This window comes from Eucyclogobius newberryi, unplaced genomic scaffold, assembly GCF_026437365.1.
Source record: "Eucyclogobius newberryi isolate DKJ021-1_F unplaced genomic scaffold, fEucNew1.0.hap1 SCAF_15, whole genome shotgun sequence".
Lineage (NCBI taxonomy): Eukaryota > Metazoa > Chordata > Actinopteri > Gobiiformes > Gobiidae > Eucyclogobius > Eucyclogobius newberryi.
In genome coordinates, this window is record NW_027315779.1 from 3,127,262 (window position 1) to 3,154,143 (window position 26,882).

The window sequence follows — 26,882 nt, forward strand, 5'->3', positions numbered from 1 at the left end:
CGTTAATGCACTTTGTGAGAACAGGGCCATGGCCGCTCGCCCTGGACTGAATGATTTACACGGGATTAATATTTAAAAGTCCGATTGAACTTCTAAACGCTTCCATTTGGATTTAGATGGAGATACTGTACAATGCTGCACTGACCGACTTAAAGAAACGGAAAAACAGATGTGGTGATCGTTTGGCTTTGAGTTTCAGCATGATGAGAAATGTGTACGGTTGCCATAGTGATTAACAACTTCAATAAAATATAGCCTTTTGAATTGGAAAAATGACTCAAAGCGTTGCATGTAACAGGAAGCTGAATCCATTAATATGTGTGTGTTAAAATATCAACGATCTCTTCACTAAAAACGCCACAGGTTAAAGGTGCACGGTGTCACTTTTCTGCCACTTGCTCGTCTCCCTGGAGATGACAGAATTAGGCCAATCTAATGCCATAGGGTGAAAGTTATAGGCAAAGCGATCACATCCCCATGGAGACAAGCAGGCGGTGGACGTACCCACAAACCATTAGTACAAGAAACCTTCAGTGATTACTTTTAATTATTTAACCGACCATTTTAATATTGTTGAGAATCCCTTTTTGTTTTGAAGATAAATGGGAAAAACAAACCAAATAAAAGCATAATTATTGATGCAAAAATATTTATTATCTTCTGCCAAGAATAAAATATAAAATAAATAAAATATGGAATAATTAAAGTAAATAATTGGAATAAATAACAGGCGGGTAAATTAAACAATGCACAAAAGTAAACATTTCTGCTGCTGCTGCTGGTGGTTCTTAACAGCTCGTCGAGGTGCTATTTAGGGTGCGGCACTGGATACACGTCTTGAGATCGGACAGAAACCGGTCCATCGGGAGCCACACTGTAGTATTTAGAGGAGTCTTGTTGATCTCGGAGCAGGTCAGCTAAACAAACGATACAAAACAAGAGTTAATTTGGTCATTGTCTGCCACGAATGTGCTTAAACTGCGAAGGGAAGAGTGCGTTTCTTACTTTTGGCTTGATGAAGTTTTTCAGGTTTCCCACGAGCTCCTGCTTCAGTTTGTGTTGTGTGATGTTGTGTTTGTTAAGAATGTCATACACCACACAAAAGAACTTCACCTGGAGTCGAAAAGGAGCACGCGGTCAGTTTCAATAGTTAAATACACTTTCTTTACTTTATTCACGAGGAGGAGGAACGTGAACAGAAATGGCACTCCATTTTGACTCTACTGAATATGGTTAGGTTCATAGCAAAAGTTAATAGATTTACTTTGCTTTCGTTATACTAAGGAATATACTCCACGCAATTTCAATACAGTGATCATTGGTGTAACTAATTATACTCATTATAATCACATTTCTGCCAAAAATATAGGCCATTTAAGCTATTGTTTTCATTTCATGTCATCTTTATGAAATGCTGACACATGAAATATAGAAAGAGTAACAATTATCAAAAACTAAACGAACCCTGTGGTCTTATACTACTGTAGTTCTGATTAAGCTTAAAAACATTCTAAAAGTGTTCTGGGAAGGTCACATTTCGTCCTGTTAATGTGACTTCTTTAATTGTGTTGTACTTGATACTTGTAAATGCAAATGAGTATCTAGTTTCGGCTACATTTGCATCTGATTTTGACATCTCTACGTGAGCTTTAGTTTAATGAGAGTCCAAAGTTCCTGGAATATCAAGCAGCCACTACAGTAATAGCAATTGTTGTGCACAAAGAACACTTGACTGACACTGTACTTGATTAAAAATACAAGCTTCCTCAGGCATTGATTGTAACATTCACTTTTATTCTCCAGGTTTTAACTTTTTAAAATATTTTATTCCTTTAATTTTAGTTATTATTATACATTTTTATATCTATTTTGTTTACCATTTTTATGAATTAGAACGTATTTATCTATTTTATTGCTTTGATTTATTTGTATTGCTAAGCCTAGATCAAATTGAATGTGTCTTTTTTCCTGACTTTTAAAGCTAAAATTTGTTGACTACAAGTCGCACCTTTTTTCATAGTTTTGGTCAGGGTGCCACTTACTCTTGTATTTATACTTATATACTTATACTCCGGAGCGACTTATGTGATATTATTTGTTATTTTTACACTTGCAACCGCATTTCATACTCCAGTGCGTCATATGTTTTTTCTTCTCTATTATGCATTTTTTGGCTACTTATACTCCGGTGCGACTTATAGTCCGGAAAATACGGTAATATTGCTGTTTTTTGCATCACTTTGGCAACCATCACTTTAATACAGTTCACCATACAAACAATGTGGTCCAAATCCACTTGCATTTGGCTTTAAATAAAGTAAACCCACAACTTATATACTCCTCGTAATCGTACTATATAGCCGACTTTAAAATAGCATAACGAAATAAACAATTCACCAACTAAATAAATAAAGTACTCACCCCACATCGACCAGGTCCTTGAGAGAAATTCTGGGCACTATCCAGATACACATTGGTCTGGCAACACAACACAAGACACATAAAAAGACCATTCCAAAAACAAAATCTAGTGCCGCAAACAGAATCGTTGATTGAACTTACCTTATTGGGCGTTTGGGTGTAATTCAACATCAATTTATCAACGCTTTCACTCAGCTTGGCGAGGGCCATGAGGCGAAGCGCTGCGGCGGAGGGTGCGAGGTGAAGCGCGTCGAGGACCTTGCCATGAGGCGCGGCCACGGCCACGGCGGCCCAACAGGCGACCGCCACGCAAACCGTCAAACACGCAGACTTGTTCATTTTCGAGCTGATCGTTCGAACTGTTGCTGAGAGACTTGTACCGAATCGACAGAAAGGCAAGACTTTTATAGCAGAATCTCACCCCCAGGTTTTTTCCCGCTCTTCAAACGAGACTGATCATTGCGACTGATAAAATGTGGTCGCGAAAAAACCAAGACTGACAAATGCCTCTGTGACTCAAGATGCCTAGAAGTAACATGCGTGATAAAAAGGGATGGAAAAAAAAGAGATAACCGGGAGAACAAGCCATTTATTTATTGGATTATTAAACGTATGAAAGCGACGTAAATGACAAAAACTGTGAAAACATTTGAACATTTGAACTTCAAATATGGCTGAATTATCTTGCATTTTCCTTTTGGCGCTGCACGGTTCATTCAGTCTTTAAGCAACACATATAAAGTTATTTTTCTGAGTCAAGGCACAGTGGAGGCATTGCCAAAAACATTCAAACGTTGAAGTGAGATTGGAATGACAAAAGTACATAAAACTTAACAATTTCTCTTTTCGTAACGGGAATTTGAGGAAGGTTTGGTGGATTCTTGTAAAGTGAAGACGTTACAAGGACCAGGCCAGTCCAGAACGGAAAACTAGCAGTATTTCTTGCATTTCTCTGTAAGTTAAACTAGTTCTTGCAAATCTCTGCGAATAACATCTCCTCTATAGCACAGAAATGGCACTGGTAGAGGGTAGAAATAGCGTGGCGACCGGGATACAGGGAATAAAAGTAGTTTATCGCCTTCTTAGTGCTGTCAATCAATGAACACATTTATCGGATGCATTGCACTTTTGAAACGCGGTCAACCCCGATTAACATTTGGCCTACATTATCGTTTTAGAGTTTTATTTTCACCACGGATTGCATGTTCAAGCTGATGCGCGCTCGCAAACATCAGCTGGATCTGCGCTCGACTGTGAGAACTGATGCCTGATTCTACACGTGAAATTAACCGCAAAAAATCGGTTATTATTTCCTTATAACCAAAGGAAATAATAACGTGTTTCCTTGTATTTTACAGTCGTCGTACCGGGTCAGAGTTAAACTTGCTTCAATCAAATGTACCAGTTTGAAAGTGGCGTCCTGCTTCTATGAGTAATTACACAGCATGTATATTAATTACAACGTAACGACCTTTCTTCCTCGTTCCCATGTGCGATCACGGCGCTGCACAGGTTTTTTTCAGTGCAGATACGACGACAGGGAGGAGATGCTGCACTTGGTGATCTCGGAGTTCTGATCCTGGTTCTTGCGGATGCGGTAAAAGTGTTCGATGTAGCTGGAGCGTCCCAGGAGCTCCACGAAGTCCTCGTCGTGAGTGATGATCAGCAGCTGGAAGTTTCGCTGGCGAGAGCGGCTCTTGATGATTCTGCGGGGACACAAAGGCAACACGGTTCAAACGAGAACTGAGGCGGTGAAACTTTCCACGTTTGGTCTAATGCCTCACTTTGCTCATTTCTTGTAAGTTAGTTGATAGAAATGCGCTAAAAAGTCCTTTATATGTTTGTCACTAGAGTATAAAACGACCTGAGATTTTCCTATAAAAAACCCGGACAGAATTTAAAAAGGGACGTTATGGAAGATGTTGATTTGAAATTCATCTAATGAATCATTTAATTTCCATCTGTGTCTCCGGATCCCCAGAGGAAGTAAACGTATTCCAATCAAATATAGCTTTTACCAACAGCAGTTGTAAAGATAATTTATTCTTAGTTAGGCCACAGTTATTTTATCACTTGGTTTACGGATCCGCCGCACTTAGATTTTTGATTTCTAACGCATAAATAAAATCAATTATCTTTTTTTTTTTTAATAAAGTACCGCCGTCAACGCAAAATAGCTTTAAATGAAATATAAATAGCGGTATTCAGTCAAAAGATAAGAGCGCATGAAGCAATTTTTCGTCAAAATCCTGCGGGAGTGAGAGACGGAGCGGGTCCGTCCCTGCGCGCGCCCGGGAGAGCATGAGAAGGCGCGCGCGCGCGTTTCCGTGCCTTTATATCGCAAATGCACATTTTAAACCCGTTTACCACATCTTTCTCCAGCGCGTTTTGCCGTGACTAAGGCTGCACACTTAGAAGCATCAATTCTACCGATGTAAAACACACTAAATCTACTGTTACACGCTCCTGCGCCGTGTCTCCCCCCCTCCTCCCGTGGTGCCTTTTGGGAAAACCCGGAAGAAAAAATATTTTGAAATTGAAATTATATTTATATTTCGCCCGTCTGTTCAATATATTATAATAAATTAAATAAAAATAAAGAAGCTAAAAATCTAAAAAGGCCTCTCTCTGTTCTGAATCCTCACTGCCTAAATCTGTCTGAGGAGAAACACACTTGACCCTTGACTCTGACCCTTGACACAATTTTATTTATAAGTCATGGTAAATCCTGAAAGTGGCCACCATTTGACGTTTTGGAAATGGTCCATCTTTCTGCTGTGCATACAAGCTTTGGTATTTATTTGCCTCAATTCTGGATGATTCTATTACAAAACAGCTTGTGTTAATTACCATTTTGTTCAAATTCATATCAAAATAAACTTGTTAAAATGATCATGGAAAAAAACTCCACTCCAGAAATGTGCCGCTCTGAACGTTCCTCTCATTCCTCATGTACACAGGGAGAGGTCAGTATCCAGGTTTATTCGAACACATAAAGGTCAAATTCTCCTTGAAAACCTTTTAGCTTTAGCTTTGCATTTTGTATTCTTTTATCCCACAAGTTAAAAAAGGAAAACAGAAGGAGATAAAGAGTTTGACTGAAGTGTTTGTATGTCGTCGTCAGCAAACTTCGCCTGAAACACTGTTAAACCTCTGCTCAACTCTCATGTTGTCTTAACCTGACCTGAATCTTTCAATATACCATATTTCAACACTATAAGGCGCACTTAAAAGCCTTAATTTTCCTCAAAAAAACGACCTTGTGCCCCTTATAATCCAGTGCGCTTTATATATGAAAAATGATCGAAAATAGACCATCAATTGACAGTGCGCCTTATAATCCAGTGCACCTAATAGTGTGGAAACTACGGTAGTGACATTAAAAACAATGTGCAGGAAAAACAGTATATAAAAGTGTAAAAGGTGTACAGACTCTACGAGCGCGTGGGCCAGGGACTCGATGTTTTCCCGGTCCAGGTTCGTGGTGGGTTCGTCCAGAGCCAGAATGCCACAGTTCAGACAGAAGGTCTCGGCCAGAGCCAAACGGATGATCAGCGACGCCAGAACCTGCAGGATTTAAGTCAAGGAAAAGCACAGTTTGCCTTTGTCTTAAAATATAAATAAACTGCATCAAAACTTCCATCTTATAGCGCGTTTCCAGCCTTACGCACAAACTAATACTTATACACATACTAAGGACCAAGATGATTCAGGTCACTATATAATCATGACAATGTTAGAAACAAAATTATGTCTTTTTAACTCAATCTATGGTCCAAAAAAAAATACATCTAAATATAAAGAACATTTTCAATCTGGCTGTTTTTTGTCACGTTAACTTCCGACGACAAATCAATGTGGAAAATGTGTCTGACTTGAGTGATTTGAGTCATTCAGGAAGTTTGATTTGGTGAAGCTGCAGTTCACACACTTAGTGGATAGACTTAGTGGAAGAATAGTGTTCGACGATGGGAAAGAAAGAAAATGAAAGATTTCACCGTTTCATCATGGACTCGGTAATTGTGAATAATCATAATCATTTTAAACGTTAAAATTTGATATTGTGACCGCCCAAGAGAAAATCAAAGAAACTCGAGCTGAAACTGCACATCAGTGATAGACCCAAAACAAAACCTGGCTTGCATCTCCATGACGACTGGGAGGTCAGTGACTGTACCTTCTGACCAGCGCTGCAGCGCCCCCTCATGTCCAGAGCCGTGTCTCCTTTCACCATCACCACTCGGTAATTGTAAACCCTGCGCTTGACTCCAGCAGAGGCGTTCTCATCCACGTCAGACCGAATCTCCACGTACTCGATGTCTACGTGAGCACAAAAGAAGCATTTACAGTCTATATACTACACAAAAGAAACATTTACAGTCTATATACTACACAAAAGAAACATTTACAGTCTATATACTACACAAAAGAAACATTTACAGTCTATATACTACACAAAAGAAGCATTTACAGTCTATATACTACACAAAAGAAGCATTTACAGTCTATATACTACACAAAAGAAACATTTACAGTCTATATACTACACAAAAGAAACATTTACAGTCTATATACTATACAAAAGAAGGATTTACAGTCTATATACTACACAAAAGAATTTACAGTCTATATACTACACAAAAGAATTTACAGTCTATATACTACACAAAAGAAACATTTACAGTCTATATACTACACAAAAGAAGCATTTACAGTCTATATACTACACAAAAGAAACATTTACAGTCTATATACTACACAAAAGAAACATTTACAGTCTATATACTATACAAAAGAAGGATTTACAGTCTATATACTGCACAAAAGAATTTACAGTCTATATACTACACAAAAGAAACATTTACAGTCTATATACTACACAAAAGAAGCATTTACAGTCTATATACTACACAAAAGAATTTACAGTCTATATACTACACAAAAGAAACATTTACAGTCTATATACTACACAAAAGAAGCATTTACAGTCTATATACTACACAAAAGAAGCATTTACAGTCTATATACTACACAAAAGAAACATTTACAGTCTATATACTACACAAAAGAAACATTTACAGTCTATATACTATACAAAAGAAGGATTTACAGTCTATATACTACACAAAAGAATTTACAGTCTATATACTACACAAAAGAATTTACAGTCTATATACTACACAAAAGAAACATTTACAGTCTATATACTACACAAAAGAAGCATTTACAGTCTATATACTACACAAAAGAAACATTTACAGTCTATATACTACACAAAAGAAACATTTACAGTCTATATACTATACAAAAGAAGGATTTACAGTCTATATACTGCACAAAAGAATTTACAGTCTATATACTACACAAAAGAAACATTTACAGTCTATATACTACACAAAAGAAGCATTTACAGTCTATATACTACACAAAAGAATTTACAGTCTATATACTACACAAAAGAAACATTTACAGTCTATATACTACACAAAAGAAGCATTTACAGTCTATATACTACACAAAAGAAGCATTTACAGTCTATATACTACACAAAAGAAACATTTACAGTCTATATCCTACACAAAAGAAACATTTACAGTCTATATACTACACAAAAGAAACATTTACAGTCTATATACTATACAAAAGAAGGATTTACAGTCTATATACTACACAAAAGAATTTACAGTCTATATACTACACAAAAGAAACATTTACAGTCTATATACTACACAAAAGAAGCATTTACAGTCTATATACTACACAAAAGAAGCATTTACAGTCTATATACTACACAAAAGAAACATTTACAGTCTATATACTACACAAAAGAAACATTTACAGTCTATATACTACACAAAAGAAACATTTACAGTCTATATACTATACAAAAGAAGGATTTACAGTCTATATACTACACAAAAGAATTTACAGTCTATATACTACACAAAAGAAACATTTACAGTCTATATACTACACAAAAGAAGCATTTACAGTCTATATACTACACAAAAGAAGCATTTACAGTCTATATACTACACAAAAGAAACATTTACAGTCTATATACTACACAAAAGAAACATTTACAGTCTATATACTATACAAAAGAAGGATTTACAGTCTATATACTACACAAAAGAATTTACAGTCTATATACTACACAAAAGAATTTACAGTCTATATACTACACAAAAGAAGGATTTACAGTCTATATACTACACAAAAGAAGCATTTACAGTCTATATAGTACATAAAAGAAACCTTTACATTTTATATACTATACAAAAGAAACTTTCAGTTTGCCGTATTTTTCGAACTATAAAGTCTCCCTTTTTTCATAGTTTTAGCGATTTATACTCCATAGCAACTTATACGTGTTATTATTTGATTATTTTCACACTGACAACCACAAGAAGGCGCTCTAGGCTCTAAGCGACGCAGAAGAAGAATCTGCACTTCCTCTTCCTCTGGAGTTTGTGGAGTTGTTTAGAAGTGACTCAGAGGAAGAAGAATTCAGTGGATTTAGTGATTTGGGGTAAAACTGATGCTTTGGTAAACTTGTTAGCATGTTCTTTATGCTATAGTTATCTGAATAACTGTTCATATGTTACGTTAACATACCAGAGTTACCACAGTTCTGTCTGTGCCTCATGTAGCTGAAGGTGTTAGCGTTAGCATACGTACACCTATTCACCATGTTCTCTCATCTGTTATTATTTTAAACTGCATTTCAAGATGAAATGTCTGTTCTTGGTCTTGGAGTTTATAAAATAAATTGTGACTTGTATATGTTTTTTTCTTCTTTATTATGCATTTTTTGGCTGGTGCCACTTATAGTCCATAAAATACGGTATATACTTTCATTTGATAATACATAACAGACAAAGGTGCACCTTGGCCCCTGTACGTGCTGCGCCACAGGTCCCGGATGATCTTATTGATCTCGTCCATCTTCATGCTGTGAAACTTCATAATTGTTCTGAGAAATGACCAAAGAAAGAAGTTAAATACCAATATTTATAACCGTAAAACACCCGCACGGCCAAACAATCTGGATCACGGAGCTTTAACTTTTGCAAATGCTCAAATCAGTCATTAGCAGAAGCATTAACATCCTTCATGCAGAACTTATAATCATTCGTTTTTTAGTAGTTGCACATGACCTCTAATAATGTAACAAAATATAAGAGTTGAAAATCACACCCCAAAAACATCTGTTTATTAAAAAGTCACAACTAGGATTTTAGACTGATGTGAAACCGTACCATGTATTGATGACTTTGGAATCTTAATTTGGTGAATAATTAAAACAAATGTGCTGACTAATCTGTGTCTGCGCTTGCTGATCCTTCAGATTAAGTGGCGTTCATGGTGTCGTCTGGCAATACCAAGAAACGGTCCAGTTATCACGGAGGAAATTAGACAGAAACAGAGTGTGGTTAAGATAAGAGCATCACCAAAGGCTTCGCCGGAGCTGTTCGAGGTTCACATACTGCACTGCGAGATCAACGGCCAATAAACACTGAAAGAAATTATTAAAAGAAACTATTTCATCAAAAATCATGAAAAATATTGTGAATAAGTGAATATTCTGTTTTGCCATACATATTGCCCAACTCCATATGTCATACATGCTATATATACACCATCAATGCACTTTTCTAGATACTCAAGTGCATTATAATGTTATTGGTGTGCAGTTTTTCTTAAGACATGAGGCAAAATATCACTCATTAACGATGATCATTTATTATTCTGACTTTTGTATTGGTTATATTAAAAGGAAAAGAAAAGAGAGTAAGACTGTTGGAGGTGTCAACAGCAAAGCACCTACAGTGAAAGACCTCCTGAGAATAAACCACGACGCTTCCTGCTGCAAACATGACACTCTAAAGTTTGACACAATAACCTAAATATGACGGCTGCACGCGTGACACGATTGAGAAACAACAGAGATGAGTTTGTGCAGGAAGAATGAGGGTGAAATGGTGAGGCAGAAACAGAGTTGGCAAGACTATTTAGACCGAGGGTTCTGGAGGGTCTCTGGAGGTCTCTCTGGAGTTCTCTGGAGGTCACTGGGGGGTCTCTGGAGGTCACTGGGGGGTCTCTGGAGGGTCTCTGGAGGGCACTGGGGGGTCACTGGAGGGCTCTGGGGGGTCACTGGAGGGCTCAGGAGGGCACTGGAGGGTCTCTGGAGGGCACTGGGGGGTCTCTGGAGGGCTCTGGGGGGTCTCTGGAGGGCTCTGAGGGGTCTCTGGAGGGCTCTGGGGGGTCTCTGGAGGGCACTGGAGGGCTCTGGGGGGTCTCTGGAGGGCACTGAGGGCTCTGGGGGGTCTCTGGAGGGCACTGGGGGGTCTCTGGAGGGCACTGGGGGGTCTCTGGAGGGCACTGGGGGGTCTCTGGAGGGCACTGGGGGGTCTCTGGAGGGCACTGGGGGCACTGGGGGGTCTCTGGAGGGCACTGGGGGGTCTCTGGAGGGCACTGGGGGGTCTCTGGCGGGCACTGGAGGGCTCTGGGGGGGGTCTCTGGAGGGCTCTTCCTTTTCACAAACATTCAGTTCATCTCAGCAGAGGGATTAGATACGTTTATTTTATCAGGGGCAAGGAATGTAAATGAATACCATTTATGTTAAGATATAATTTCAAGCATACAATAATACACTTTTTGAACGGCGACGTATTTGAGATAGAAATTGTGTAGGAGACAGAAGAACGTTCGAATCGAGCCGTTTCCTTTAGTAAATTTAAACCCAGAAGTATTTGCTTTCTAGTGTTGTGACGTGAAGCCGCCGACAGTGACGCCATTTACCACTCTGCCACCACAAAAGAAAGATCTCTCCTTCAACAGGAACTCAACCAGCGCTCAATCACGCACTGGCATCTCACCCAATTACTGTGTATTTTGTCACTAACAAAAAGACGCAACTTGCAATAATAGGAAGCAGAATCTATGACTGTACAAACAATAAGTTTAAATATCTGACACGAGGGCTGTCAGGCTGAAACTCTACTTTACTTACGTATAAATGTGAGACAAAAAATGCATTAACACTTTTTCCTTGTAGGATGTTTTCACACATAATTACCAAATTGGCACATTTTTGGGGCAAATAAATCTGAAAAATGTCCTTAGTTTTGTTGACATACAGAATTAAGAGACAAAAAAATGTGCGGAACAGATTTTAGATATTTTATTTAGTATTTGTTGCAACTAATTCAGCTGAAATTGGTGTAAAACATAATAAATAAATCACATGGAGTTTAAACGTAAATAAATCAGGCTCTGAATTAAATATCAACAAATCTTTAAGTTCAGCATGCACAGGTGCCACTTCAAGACTCGATCTTCATGTCTATGTGGCAGAAAACAGCTTCACAATGTCCCTCAAATCTACGGACGCATAAGGACCAAATTAAATGTGAACATCTTTTAGGTCCAGTAGTGACAGGAGCAGTTCACCCGTTTTGACGTTTGAACTTGTGACCTTCTGGTAGGCGGAAGCGCGCTAAATTCCTGCCCCTCCACGAACCCCTAATAATGATTTGGACGTGCGTAATGCAGAGACCATGACGCGCGCACATGAAGTCCACGTCACCTCTCTGTGGTTCAGCTCCAGAGCCTTTCATCTTTCTCATTTTGTGTCACCAAAGAAGAGCATGATGGTATCTTTGGTATCTTTCCATCAGTATTTGACTAATAAAGCAGAAGGCATTATTTGGACGGATTATTGATGTCAATTGGGGGGAAGATACTCACTGATCCAGGGCCTTGTAGTACAGGTCCAGGTCTTTGATGACGAGCTCGGTGGTTCTCATCACGATCATCTTGTTTTTGTAGCACTCTTCAGCTTTGTCGTACTGGTCCTCGCGCAGCTCTTTCCTAAGACACAAAGTTTATATGTAGATTACGCACATTTTTAAATGATCAATCCCCCGTTCTGGAACATTATTCTCATGCTCTCCTTGCGCAATTCCCGTAAAATGACTCTTAAAACATGAAAAACAGAAGTCTTTTTTCATAGTTTTGGCCGGGGTGCGACTTATATTTATACTTATACTCGGAGCGACTTATGTGATATTATTTGTTATTTTCACACTTGCAACTGCATTTCATACTCCAGTGCAGCTTATATATGTTTTTTCTTCTCTATTATGCATTTTTTTGGCTGATGCGACTTATACTCCGGAAAATACGGTAGTTCGTTTTAATGAGTTTGCAGTAATTCCTACTTATTCCTCACCTTCATAAAACATTCTTAGCATCATAATTATTGCCATCATGCCATTACCTCGTCACTCAAAACATTACACGCATACATCGTCTCAACATGTGTATCATTTCTGCTTGCTGGGAAAACTGCTGAACAAATCTACGGGTCATAATTCGCAATACTTAAGAAAATACTAAAGTTAAGTGCAAGACTTAAATAAGAAACGTAAATATTAATGCGTTACCATTTCTACCGCCCAAATCTCAGTGTTTAAATCTACACCAATAGGTCGTTTCCTCTAAAGCTTTGAGCAAAGATAGGTGGTCTTTTCTTTCAATCATTCCCATTGCTACATTGAGAAGCTTCTGACGTTATTCATTAAAGTTATTCATTTGTGAGAGTTGGATCTGCAGTCAAAGCGCAGAAAAATAACCACATTGTACTTAACCCATAGGTTCTAGAGTTATGAAAAATTAGAGCCATTGCTGCAGCAATAACGATTCTAAATGAAATATTGAATTATTTTTTAAACTGTATTTTTTAACAAGATTGTTTTTCCCCGTCGACTTTATTAGACAGGAGTGAAATGGGGAGGAGAGAAGGGAGGACATGTAGTAAACTGTCAGCCGGCTGCACTTGGAGCCAGCACAGTCCTCAAAACTCTGTCTATTAACAGTAAAAAAGCAAGTGGCTGAATCTTTGTAGATGAATTGCAAACAGAGAATCAATAGTAGGATTTGAGTGAAAACTAAAGTGATATAGACCAGTGGTTCTAAAACTTTTCACACCAAGTTCCACCTACGACAATATGTGACCTTTGGATTACCACCAGATCTAAACCGGGACTATATCAGGTCCAGTGACGTGCTTTCAGAGTCAGATATACAAATGAACCCGAAAGAACACCTTAAACATAATTTAACTGACAACAGATAATGAGTTAGGCCAGACCTGGGCATTTGTGGCCCCAGGGGCAAGATGTGGCTAGAAAGATTTTAGTTTCTATTTTTTAACGGTCTGTAACATCTGTCTGCACTTGTATCCTTAATGAAGATGACATGAAATGAATGAAATAATAGATTCAATAGCCTATGTTTGAAAGAAAAGTAATATTTATATTCCGGGCCGGCCCACAAACATGTGACACATATTATAGAAGGTCAAAATGAATTCCAATTGAGCCTATTTTAAGCCAAAATAAATACAAGTTTCTGGTCTTACCGTTACATTTTGGAAACCCAGATTTTAAATAAGAAATAAATTAGTTAAAAAACGAAGACGATTCAACAGTCCACGGGAGTATTGTTTGCCTCACCGAGTGAACTTTTACTGCGGTTTTATAATGAATCTGAGGCTAAAACACATTTCAGAAATACATTTCATACGTTATCCATAATATGGAAGTACAGAGCACATCATCAGAGTGTTTTATTTTGTATGTACCGAGGGGACAGTAAGACACATTATCAGCATCGCAACAGCAGTTTGTGAGGCATAGTGTGCTCCGAGAGGCAGAGCGAGGTGCAGGACATGCGGAAATTCTGACAAATTGAATATTATTGTTCCATTTTGGATCAAAAAGGGAAAGGGGCTTAAAATATATACCAGATGACAAATATTAACACTTATTATATCTTATAAGAATATTTTTTTTCTCTCCCAAGATTGACAGGTGAGGTCTACCCTGACTGTACGTCACTGATCAGGTCTAAGTTAGAGCTAAACCAGGTCTAAACCATTGATAAGGTAGAATTCTAAATAAAGATTAACCAAAAAGAGGACACAACATTAATACATTTGTCTCTACTCAATCTGAAGAGGGCTCTGCGTACTACAGTTTGAGAAACACTGATACAGGTTAGAAAAAACAGAAAATGTCTGAAACTACAATTATTGCTGTACAATTCTATGGAGGTTGAGAAGATGTGAATTTTATGTATTTGGATATTAACCTGTAGTGAAGTATTTCCTCCTCAAATCCTTTCTGACGCCCCAGAGCGATACTGCGGTCCTTCTTCATGTCCTCCAGCTTTCGCTCTAGATCACGGCGCTCTCTAAAAACAGAAACACAGACTTTATATTCGTACGCTCCGAATAAAAACGCGAGGCTCCGTGAGTGTCTCTTACTGTCGGAGCTGCAGAACCTGCATGCTGCCCATGTCTTTGAGCAGAGTCTCTCGTTTGGCCTCGACCTCCTTCAGCTCCTCGACCCGTTTCCTCAGGGTGAGATTGTCCTGCAGCCAGCGCTCCTGCACCTGATCACGTCCAGGAACAGCCTCAGGTAATACCTCCTAAATCTAAACGATACGCTCTCAAACGGGTCAATGCACGGTTACCTTTTGGGTGTCTATGTCCTGGCGGATGTTGCCGATGTCTTTGTTGATCTTCTCCTTCTGTTTGTCGGCTTCATGAAGCTGTTGGCTGGTTTCTCGAAGCTCTGATTCTTTTTGCTGCAATCAACGATTTTCAGATAAAATACATGCTTGTAACAAAAGATCTCTACACAACAAAAAACACATTTTTGATCAAACTTGAATCATGAACATGAATTTCCAACATAAATGTGTTTAAATGAGAGCAAACCTCTTTGTATTCATCTTTTCTCTCTTCGGTATATTTTCCAATCTCCCGCTCCAACGAGCTGACCACCTTCATTCTCTCTTTAATGGCGTTCAGCTAAAGGCAAGAAGAAGTCCAACCATTTTATCAAAAGTAATTGTCTAAAATGTACAAAGGTAATATCTGTACAAATGTAATATCTGTAAACAACACATAAGTGTATTTCTTCCACCTTCTCTTGGCCCTCCTCTTGTTTCTGCCTCTTTCGCTCCAAAATCTCCTGTTTTTCCTGCTGCAGTTTGTCCAGTGCAGTCGACAGAGGAGACAGCTGCTCTTTGGCATCCTGTGGGTCAGAGGTTAGAGGTCACAGATTTCATACATACAAATGCATATGTATTTATATTTGGAATGGTTTTGACGTCCAGATATTCTCACCGTGATGTCTCTGCTGAGAGCCTTGATGTCGGAGGAGAACTCGCCACACTGCTCCTCCAGCTGCTGCTGCCGCTGCATGTCGCTACTGAGCTGGAGCTTCTCGGCTCTGGTCTCGTTCACAGAACTCTTCAGTCTCTGGATCTCCTCCTGCTGGTCCTGGATCAGTTTACGCTTCAGTTCCATTTTACTGGAGGCTGCAGGAATAAAGGGTTAAACTTAAAGTAAAAGGACTGTGGACGAAGACAAACGCACACCGAGACGCTCTGCTTCTGCTATGACCACTGACAGATCTGTGGTCTGTGACCAACACAATGACCACTGACAGCTCTGTGGTCTGTGACCAACACAGCTCTGTGGTCATTATCCAACATAATGACCACTGACAGCTCAATGACCACTGACAGGTCTGTGACTAACATAATGACCACAGACAGCTCTGTGGTCTGTGACTAACATAATGATCACTGACAGATCTGTGGTCTGTGACTAACATAATGATCACTGACAGATCTGTGGTCTGTGACTAACATAATGATCACTGACAGATCTGCGGTCTGTGACCAACATAATAACCACATACAGCTCTGCGGTCTGTGACCAACATAATGACCACAGACAGCTCTGCGGTCTGTGACTAACATAAAGAACCTCAGACAGCTCTGCGGTCTGTGACTAACATAATGATCACTGACAGATCTGTGGTCTGTGACTAACATAATGATCACTGACAGCTCTGCGGTCTGTGACTAACATAATGACCACTGACAGATCTGCGGTCTGTGACCAACATAATGACCACTGACAGATCTGCGGTCTGTGACCAACATAATATAAATGGTTGTCTCTGACCTAACTCAGAATACTGACACTCCTGATACTTTGTTGTGCGACAAGTCTCATTTTGTCACTGATCTGCAAATAAAAGGCCAGTGTAAAGTATAAAGTGTAAAAGCCTCATGTGTTGGACCAGTGTGTGACGTTCTGCTGAGCGATGGCCTTTAATGTAAAATGGTCTTACTGGTGTCCAGTTTGTGCTGCGTCTCCTGTTTCTCTTGACTGACTTGCTGAATGGTCCTGGTCAGATCCACTCCCAGCAGTTTAGCTGCCTGTTGAGCAATTTTCCTCTCCACTTCTTTAAGATCCATCTGGGATAAAACACCACACACACAAAACACTCTTTAATATACAAATATCCAACACCTTGAATTTAATTTTATTCGCAGAATAAACTTTATATTTTACTGTGCATACCTTTGACTTGCACTAGAGAAACTTATAAATACTAACAAACATATGTTTCACTCTTATCTACTGTAGGATTATCATAGTTGTGTCCTATAGTAGTCTTCAATATGATCATACTAGCTGCAAGTTCTTCAAGGAGCTTGTTCAGAGCAGGGGTCAGTACCAGGTATCGGTCCATGAGAGAGATGTCCTGCAGACAGGCCTTGGCCGTCTCCTCCTCGGACATGAGCGTTCCGAGCAGCGTCTCCTGAGTCTCCACTTCGCCCTTCAGCCTCTCGATGTCGCGGTTCACCGTCTGCAGCCGGTTCCTCAGCTCCGGCAGCTCCTTCTCCTGCAGACGAGCTATGGACTCTCTGGAGGAGTCGAGAAGGGAATCGAAAACATGACATTTCTCCATTAAGAACATGGTTTTAATAACTTTCTATAATAATATCAATAACATCATACATTCAGATGGAGATCTACTGGTTTTGAAAGAAATATACAAACTAATGATCCAAATAAGTTGAACCTCATCATTATTTGTTTAGGAATTGCCTCCACAAACTTGCCATTTTAATCTAAATTTTTAACAACAAGCACATCTAGGCCCAGTAGTTACAGAGATATGACTCATAAACAAGGTCAACAAATCTACAGTCTGAGTCAAACAGAAATCTATCTCCAGCTTGAAACTGTCGATGTCAAACGCTGTGAACGCAAGGTCGAGCAGAAAATACTTATGGAGATTTAGCACCATCTACTGGACAAGCCTTACAGCATGTAAAAGTTAAAACATTAGCCTTGTTTTAGGTTATTGCAATATTCCCAAAACTGAAGTACTTATAACCGCTATAGTTAAAAAGGTATTGAACATAGCAGGAGAAGAAGTTGAAAAACATTAAAGATGAAAAGATTAAACATACTATGCATTTTCCAGGTATTTCTACTCTAACTTAAGTGGATAAGTTTACATTTTGTTCACAGTGAGCCGCAACAATGCTCAAAAATGGCTTTAGAAACTTATACTTTAGAAAGCTAATGAAGGAAAGCACTATTATGACGAGCTCATACAAGTTTATTCTACATAAAATGTCCTCACCTTTAAGCTTATCATTAATTTCAAATAGCATTATCGTCCACTAACTTGAACTTGAATATAATCACCATAAAATGTCCAAGCATAGTCATTTCAGATTAGTTTGACGTTCAATCACAAATACAATACTTGTTTTGAAATCCACACTGTTGTACATTGTAAAAACTTAAATTCTCCATTGTCTGTTGTGTCATGTACCTGACTGGTCGCAGCGACATCATCTCCTCCTTCTTCTTCTCCTTCCTCTTCAGATCCTGCTCCGTGTTCTTCAGTTTGTCGGGCACCAGCCGGAGCTTGGACTGCATGTCGCTGATCACCTCCTGCAGGTCGGACTCGGAGGGAAACGTGCGCTGGCACACGGGGCAGCACGGCTCTCGCTCCTCGCTCAGCTGACTGATGAACTGCGTGTACACAGCGGTCGCTCCGGCCAACATGGCTGCACAAGGGGGGGAACACGCGAGGGACGATAAACGGTGTTAAAAGTATGAAACTACGGCTGCACGAGGAATACGCCAGGGACGATAAACCGTGTTAAAAGTATGAAACTACGGCTGCATGAGGAACACGCGAGGGACGATAAACGGTGTTAAAAGTATGAAACTACGGCTGCACGAGGAATACGCCAGGGACGATAAACCGTGTTAAAAGTATGAAACTACGGCTGCATGAGGAACATGCCAGGGACGATAAACGGTGTTAAAAGTATGAAACTACGGCTCAACCAAGAGGGAACACGCGAGAACGATAAACGGTGTAAAAAAAGCACGAAACTACAGCGAAGAGTTATTTTAGCAGTCAACTAGTCAGCAATTACTTTTTTCACTAAACTGACGAGTCAAACAATTATTTCTATTTAGATTTACATACATTTTTAACCAAAACAATGCTGAAATTTGGGAGCTGAAGTCTTCTAGATGGATTAATCGCAAATGAAGCGTAAAATTGAAAAAAAAAAAAAGATTAAATATCGCCGCAAAAGGTATTTTTTCATGTTTTAGAGTTTGAAAAGTCCAGATAAAGATTACAATGATCAAATCACAATTACAATGATGTATAAAAGCCGACTAGTCACAAATAGTCACTTAATTGCTGTAGCCCTACATTGAATTGATGATGAGGTAAAGGTTTGTTAGAACGTTACACAGAAAGTTAACAGATTTGGTAAGGGTTAGGGTTAAACTCACCAAAACTAATAATAAAAGTAATTATTTTGTACCTGTGCATTATGGCAAACAGATATATTTCTATTCCACATGCACCTTATACAAAACTTTAAAACGGTTATGTGGGAGTTCCCCGGATCCCTGGCGGATGTAGGTTTAGTTTAATACATCTTCTCGCACCTCTTTGTTTTGAGACCTTCTCCAAATCGTCCTGCACTTTGCTCAGGTCCGACTCCAGGTCCTGGCTCCCGCAGACGTTGAAAAACTTCTCCTCATCGCCGCTCAACTGCTGCTCCTTTTTACGCAGCTCGGCTCCGACGTGGCTCTTGTTCTGCTCATTCGAGGCCAAGTCCTTACTGCAAATAACCACGCAGCGTTAAGCTCCAGTACACAATATCTCCCTGTTTTATAGGAGGAGGTGGTGCGTGTGACATGGTTTGAGTTATGTTTTTTTAATTATGTGAAGACGCTAAGGAGAACCACTTGGCCTTTCTCCATTGTTCCACCATCAGCGGACAGGGCGGGAAGTTGTGTTGAATTCTTTAAAAGAAATTGTTCGATTTATGTCATTAAAACACTACATTTAATTTAAAAATGCAGAGGCAATTTATTTTCCTGAGAGTAAGAACATTATTAAACAAAAAGAAAGTCAAATAAAAAGTACCGTATTTTCCGGACTATAAGGCTACCCCAAATAAATTGTCTGTTTGCTGTAACCCGAGTCAACATTTTTCAAGTGGCTCGGTCCGTATGCAAATTCTTATTTTTTTTTACTTTGAAGGCAAAAAAAAAAGATCCAAAGTTTGTCATTTTTTGAGTTGGAGTGACCACCAGGGGTCAGGCATCAACAGTCAATGACGGAAAACGTCTCTATCAACCCAATCGGGAGACTAAATCTCACGATTTTATGATATTTCAATCGACCTTTTGTACGCAGTTATCCTTTATTTTGGTAGCAAAGGCGAGCGGGGGAAACATGCGGGGGACACGGGCGCCGCCATGTTTGTTGTGATGATGCTACTGGGCGTGTTTCAATCCCAGAATGCATTTGCGTAAGTCAAATTTCACACCCTGACAGAGGGTGACATTACTATATGGACATGTCAGTGGCGCCGACACGGGCAAACTAACTTGCTAAAAGCGATATGACGTCTCCTACACGCATTCTGTTTTGTTACAGACGCATGTGGAGGACTGAAAATGAAGACGCGCATGCAGAGCGTTATCAGTTCTTTGAGATGGTGTCAGGAGATGATGTCAGGTTTACGAGCGTGATAAAAAATATTCAACACTGCGTTTCAGAAAAGACCGGTCGATGAGTCGGCGAAATAATTGAAAAATAAAAGATTTTGACGTTTTTTCAACAAAATGCTGATATTTTTTTTTCAGTCGGCTAGTTTCATAGCGGGTCAGTCGGGTTACAGACATATTATTTTGCCTAGCCTAAGTTGCACCTTTTTTCATAGTTTTGGCCGGGGTCCGACTTATACTAATATTTATATACTGGTGCGACTTATACTCCAGTGCAACTTCAAAGTCCAGAAAATATGGTATTGTGTAGTAGCTTTAGCCCTCGTTTACTGTACGGTTGCTATAGGTGACCGTTATGGAATTACCAGGGAGTCAAAATAAACATCAGCTCAAACGTCCATGTCTGCGAGGAGTGAGAACACTTTATAATGTGAGACAAACTGTGCATTTGTTTAAGCTATTGCACTTCAAACATGTTTATCGTAGTGTAAAGAGGCTAAACTAATGCGCTGCAACAGAAGATGAGGTAAAGAGCAAACTGGCTGACTGACTTGAGCTTAGCCAGCCGGTCCCTGGTGGCGTTGATGTCTTTGGACTTGCTGTAGATCCAGTCCTCCAGCTCCCGCTTGTTGGGGAAATGACCGAGCAGCGACACCAAATCCTCACTGTGACGAGACTTGATCTTTCGGACCTGCTCATCTTTCTCCGTCTGACCAAACAAGGAGGCAACGAAGGCAGTCAAATTAAAAAGGTGGTGTTGGTGTTAGCTAAGACAACCGGAACGTTTTAATTCTAAATATGGAAGAAGGTCGTTGATCTTCATCCCTTTTACAATCAAAGGAAATTACTCACACTAAACCGAATAAATAGTGAATGCAAATAAGTTGTTTTGCGCTCCTGAATGGTTTTCCATCATCTTATAGTTGTCTATGCAAAAACATAAAAAAAAATAGATTTGTTCTGCCCCTGGAAATTGGAAACAGACTGAAATAAATGTTTTTGTTGTTGGTGGATGTTTTATTATTATTATTATTAGGCCCGAGCGCCACAAGCTGGCGAGAGGCCTATTAATCTCGTAAGGCCGTGCGAAGCACGGCTGCGAAAGTGCGCACGTAGTGCGCACGAAATCGAGCGCGATACGCTCGCCCACTTCCAAACACTCACTAACGCACTCCTTCACTCACGCACGCCCCGTGCATACTAATTAATAGTAGGAAAATGGAACATTACCGTTGTAAACGGGCGAAGCCCGTGCAAAAGTGCGCACTAAACGAGCACTTTACATATAAAGCACTCATTTGCCCTAAGTAGCTCACGAATACGTTCCCCATCTCTTGCATGTTCCGTGCATATAAGCATGTAATGCAAAAATTGAACATTATTACTGTATAGAGGGCCAAAAACACAAAGTGGGCGGAGCCCACTCAAAATTAACGAAAGTACCCGTCAGTGACCAGGGACCCACACCATGAGGTAGGAAAGCGCGAGCGCTTTCCGAAAATGTATAGTTTATGATATTTGAAAAATGGGAAACATTGTTTTCGCATCGGAATATTATTATTAGGCCCGAGCCCCAGCAGGGCGGAGGGCCTATTGCTCCCGCAACGCTGCCTTCGGCAGCGTTGCAACTGTTATACCCCGTTATACCCCAACTGTTATACCCCGTCGCCCCTGGCAAGTACAGTGAACTAGCCCATGCCGAAGGCATGGATCATGCATACTTACTCCTGCTATGACAGAAATAGAAATTGACAACAGCAGCGCAAAGCGCTGCATTCCTCCAAAAACCCTCCTGGCATCGTCCCGTACGCGAGAAACTATGCCGCAGGCATGGGCCATGCTTGTATCTGCTCAAATCAATGGAAGTCTATGGGGAGTGGGCGGGGCATCCCGACGGAATAGGGAGTGACGAGCGCGTAAGCGCTCGTAATGATGATTCCACCCCATGGCGGCATGGGGAAGGCTTAGAGCTTTCAAACGATGTATAATTTGTTGTTATAGTGGAAACGGCTATATTGTTTTTGCTAAAAATATTATTATTTTTATTATTTTTCTTGTTCTTCTGCTTTTTGAGCTCTAATTTGACCCCCTGAACATGCTCAAAAACTCAAACTTTACCCAAAATTCAAAATCGGCGAAAAATTTTGTTTTTTCTGGGCCATTTTTTTTTTTCGTTAAAAAATGGCGCGACAGCGCCACCGACAAAAGTCAAAATACATTGCGCCTATGGGAGACGCCCCGAGGTCAACTTTGTCGTAGAGCTACGAAATTCGGAACACGCATTCCTCTTGTGAGGACAAAAAACAAATATTATTGTGGCCACGCCCCCAGAATTACCCTATGCCCGCCATCTTCCTTTGAAAATGAAAACACGCTGTGTTAGCCATTTTGTTCACGTCAAACTTTGACGAACTCCTCCTAGGGCGTTTTGCCCACCAACTTCAAAATCGGCGGACGTCCTCTGGACAAGTGGGGCATCTAAAGTTATCCAATTTTTGGAGATACCTTTTACGGTCTGTGTGCGGCGCAGCCGCAAAGTTGGACAACTTATTTTGGGATATTGCAGATCTAAAAATTGTTCCCATTTGATCAAAACAAGTCCGATTAGGACCAAATTTGAATCAGTTGTTCAACTTTCTAGTTTGGACCAGTTTATGATGACAAAATTTAAATGGGCGCGATAGCGCCCCCTACAGAGTGACCTTTAAATTAACATTGAAGGTCAAAAATTAGTTTTACCAAAATTTTCTAAACTTTACCCAAAATTCTATTTTGGCGTCGCGATCAAAAAAGCCAATCAGACAAATGCCTTAATTTTTACGGCGTAGTCGTAGCGATGACATAAACCTCCCATGCTATCCCTATGGGAAAACCGCTAAATCTCTCGAATATCCACATTTTTATGTTTTACACTTTAACGAAGTCCTCCTTGTGCGTTTTGCCCACCGACCTCAAAATCGGTGTACGTCCTCTAGACAAGTGGGGCATCTAAAGTTATCCAAATTTTAAGGATAGCTTTTACGGTCTCTGTGCGACGGAGCCGCAAACGTTTCCCAGAATTCTGACTATTTGGCCTTCAGAGTGGCCTATAAACAATAGAGTTTTTCCAAATGACATGATATTTTGAACAAAATTCTAATTTGCCATCCTGATCACAAAAGTATGAGAGCCAAAGTCATATTTTGTACAGCGTAACCGTAGCGATGACAGAAACATCCCATGTTATCCTTATGGGAAAATCATAGAATTGCTCAAATCACCACATTTTTACGCTTCACACTTTAACGAACTCCTCCTAGGGCGATTGTCCGATCAAGTTCATATTTGGAGAATATCATCTACACAAGCGGGGCATCAAAACATATCCATATTTTGATTCTAAGTGCTACGGTCTCTGTGTGGCGGACCCGCAAATATATGTCAGAAATGGGAAAACAGCGAAATCTCTGAAATGTTCACATTTACGCTTCACACTTTAATGAACTCCTCTGTGGGCAATAGCTCGATCAAGCTCATATTTGGGGAAAATCATCTACACAAGCGCGGCATCAAAAGTTATCCATATTTTTATTCCAAGTGCTACGGTCTCTGTGCGGCGGCGCAGCAAATTTGACTGACACTTGTGTTCATTTGCACTGGATTGGCCATGTCCAATGTGTCGCCGTCTGTCAAGTTCTTTTTTTATTCAACACACAATAAGGGCGCCATCTTTATCAAGTCGAAAGCGCAGAGTCGGAAGGCCGGCGGCCCGCGAGGGCCGTTGGATGCCGCTTGCGGCTTTAATTAGGCCCGAGCGCCACAAGCTGGCGAGAGGCCTATTAATCTCGTAAGGCCGTGCGAAGCACGGCTGCGAAAGTGCGCACGAAATCGAGCGCGAAGCGCTCGCCCACTTCCAGACACTCACTAACGCACTCCTTCACTCATGCACGCCCCGTGCATACTAATTAGTAGTAGGAAAATGGAACATTACCGTTGTAAACGGGCGAAGCCCGTGCAAAAGTGCGCACTAAACGAGCACTTTACATTGAGATGACGACCGCGAAGTAGCTCACGAATACGTTCCCCATCTCTTGCATGTTCCGTGCATATAAGCATGTAATGCAAAAATTGAACACTATTACTGTATAGAGGGCCAAAAACACAAAGTGGGCGGAGCCCACTCAAAATTAACGAAAGTACCCGTCAGTGACCAGGGACCCACACCATGAGGTAGGAAAGCGCGAGCGCTTTTCGAAAATTATATTTGAAAAATGGGAAACATTGTTTTTGCATCGGAATTCTTCTCCTCCTCCTCCTCCTCCTCCTCCTCCTCCTCCTCCTCCTCCTCCTCCTCCTCCTCCTCCTCCTCCTCCTCCTCCTCCTCCTCCTCCGGACCAACCCCCCTATTTTTCACCCAGTGAACATTGACGAAAAGTCACAAAAATTTGCACACCTCTAAAAATCGTGCCTCTCTACATTCTGGCTATTTCCCTTTTCTAAAATAAAAAATTGGCGCGTCAGCGCCCCCAAATGTACCAAAAATGCATTGAGAGATGGGAAATGACCCAAAAAGAAATCTGATCGTAGAATCATGAAATTTGGCGCAGAGGTAGATGGTGACAAGAGAAGTAAAAAATATTATTACGGCAACGCCGTCCGCCCAACCAAATGTCGGCCATATTGCTTTAAAAATGGCTAAACATGATTTTGGAGTTTTTCCAAACGTCGTACTTTTACGAACTCCTCCCAGGGCGTTGGCCCTAAAAAGCTGAAATTTGGTGAAAATGCTACTGAGGAGTGGGACATCAAAAGTTATCCAAATTACATTGATACCTCTCACGGTCTCTGTGCGGCGAAGCCGCAAACTGTAGCTAGAATTTCAGAAATCTCCCATATTTAAAATTTCTACCGTTTGCGCAGATAAAGTCCGAATTGCGTCAAATTAGAATCAGTTGTTAAACTCTTTGCCCTAAACCCACTTGAAGTGAAATAAATTCATTTGGCGCCACAGCGCCCCCTACAGATTTTATATGGAGGTTAAATGTTTAGTTTTGCGAAATTATATGAAATTTGACACACAACTCAATTTTAGCATCCCCATCAAAAAAGTCAATGAGAGCCATGTCATAATTGTTATGGCGTTGCCGTAACGATGACCGAAACCTTCCATGTTATTCCAATGGGGAAATCGCCAGAACATGTTTACACTTTATACTTTCACAAACTCCTCTTAGGGCGTTAGCCCTATTAACCTGAAATTTGGTGAGACTCATCTTCAGGGGTGGACCATCAAAAGTGATCCACATTTTTATTCAAAGAGTCACGGTGTCTGTGCGGCAAAGCCGCACATTGTCCCAAGAATTCAAAATAAAATTGCTTTTTGATGGTAAAACAAAGGGGAGAAGATGTGACAGCGTCACAGATTCAGCAGTAGGCGCAATAAAAGGACAATTGGGGCGCGTTAGCGCCCCCTCCTCTTGCGGCGTGGCGAGGGCCGATCATTGCCGCTATATTATTATTATTATTATTATTATTCTTATTATTCTTATTATTATTATTATTATCTTAAAGCCTATTTTTATCCTATAGCAGATTTAAATTGTTTTATTTTTAACTTATACATATTGTTTTTATCATTGTTCATTGTTTTATGTTGCACCAAATCACCAAAACAAGTTCCTATTGTAAATTATGTTCATTGACAAAAACCTTTTCTGATTATTGCACTAAAACCTGTGTCGTTTCCGTGAGTGGGCTTGCATCGCCACAAACCTGACTCGTGTGTGCCCTTGAGGAGACGCCTCCTGCTTGTTTCCATGGAAAAGTTGTTCCTTTGGCTAAAATATTTCACAGTACAACACAAAATGTTTCCATCTTCATGAAGTTTTTACTATAAGTGTTTTTACTTTCCGTTTCCATGGAATCGTGCAGGTGACGTGGAAGAAATCAGCGCATCAGGAATGTGCTAAAATGTGCATTAAATGTGCTGGTTGAGGTTTAAGTCTAGCACACAACGTGAATTGACCATACAATTATAAAATAACTACAACAGGGTAGAAATATAAATTTTTTGTCCTTGTTTGGAAGATTAAACTCGACATTTCAGGCCATTTTTACGAAAATTAAAAAAAAAAAAAAAAAACACTCAATTATTACTATTTTGTATTATTCTTTGTCCTTATTATTATTATTATTCTCATTATAATAATATATTTTTTACAATATATCTCCCACTTCTAGTCTGTTGTGATTAAATGTGAGTGGCTGCCAACTATGATAAAGGGAAGAAGGTTAAGATTGCTGATACAAACGCCATGCTTCTGCCCTCTAGTGTCCGTAGAGCGTATGACACACGTTACCTTGTCCTTGTTGAGCATTTCCATCTGCGTGCGGGCCGTGGTGTGCGTGTTCAGCGTCTCCATCTCCTGATCCAGGCGCCTCTGAGTCTGATCCAGCGTCGCCTTTTCCCTCTGCAGATCCAGAACCTCCGCCTTCAACTTGTCCACGTTGGAGTTCTGCAGCACGCCCTGTAACTCGCGCTCCT

General features: G+C 40.1%; 1 protein-coding gene across 1 annotated transcript in view; it reads right to left on the reverse strand.

Annotated features, from left to right (window-relative positions):
* Nucleotides 1-3,920: 3,920 nt before the first annotated feature.
* rad50 (RAD50 homolog, double strand break repair protein) overlaps nt 3,921-26,882 on the reverse strand; it is a 35,366-nt gene continuing 12,404 nt past the window's right edge. The window contains exons 12-28 of the mRNA XM_072445718.1: nt 26,698-26,880; nt 20,911-21,068; nt 19,289-19,464; nt 18,144-18,381; nt 17,031-17,220; nt 16,641-16,767; nt 15,623-15,816; nt 15,420-15,530; nt 15,212-15,304; nt 14,965-15,078; nt 14,756-14,883; nt 14,581-14,682; nt 12,175-12,297; nt 9,312-9,397; nt 6,599-6,741; nt 5,855-5,988; nt 3,921-4,127 (exon numbers count right to left, since the gene is read on the reverse strand). Coding sequence (XP_072301819.1) covers nt 3,941-4,127; nt 5,855-5,988; nt 6,599-6,741; nt 9,312-9,397; nt 12,175-12,297; nt 14,581-14,682; nt 14,756-14,883; nt 14,965-15,078; nt 15,212-15,304; nt 15,420-15,530; nt 15,623-15,816; nt 16,641-16,767; nt 17,031-17,220; nt 18,144-18,381; nt 19,289-19,464; nt 20,911-21,068; nt 26,698-26,880 — 2,487 coding nt within the window. The 3' untranslated portion in view covers nt 3,921-3,940. The remainder of the gene's footprint in view (nt 4,128-5,854; nt 5,989-6,598; nt 6,742-9,311; nt 9,398-12,174; nt 12,298-14,580; nt 14,683-14,755; nt 14,884-14,964; nt 15,079-15,211; nt 15,305-15,419; nt 15,531-15,622; nt 15,817-16,640; nt 16,768-17,030; nt 17,221-18,143; nt 18,382-19,288; nt 19,465-20,910; nt 21,069-26,697; nt 26,881-26,882) is intronic.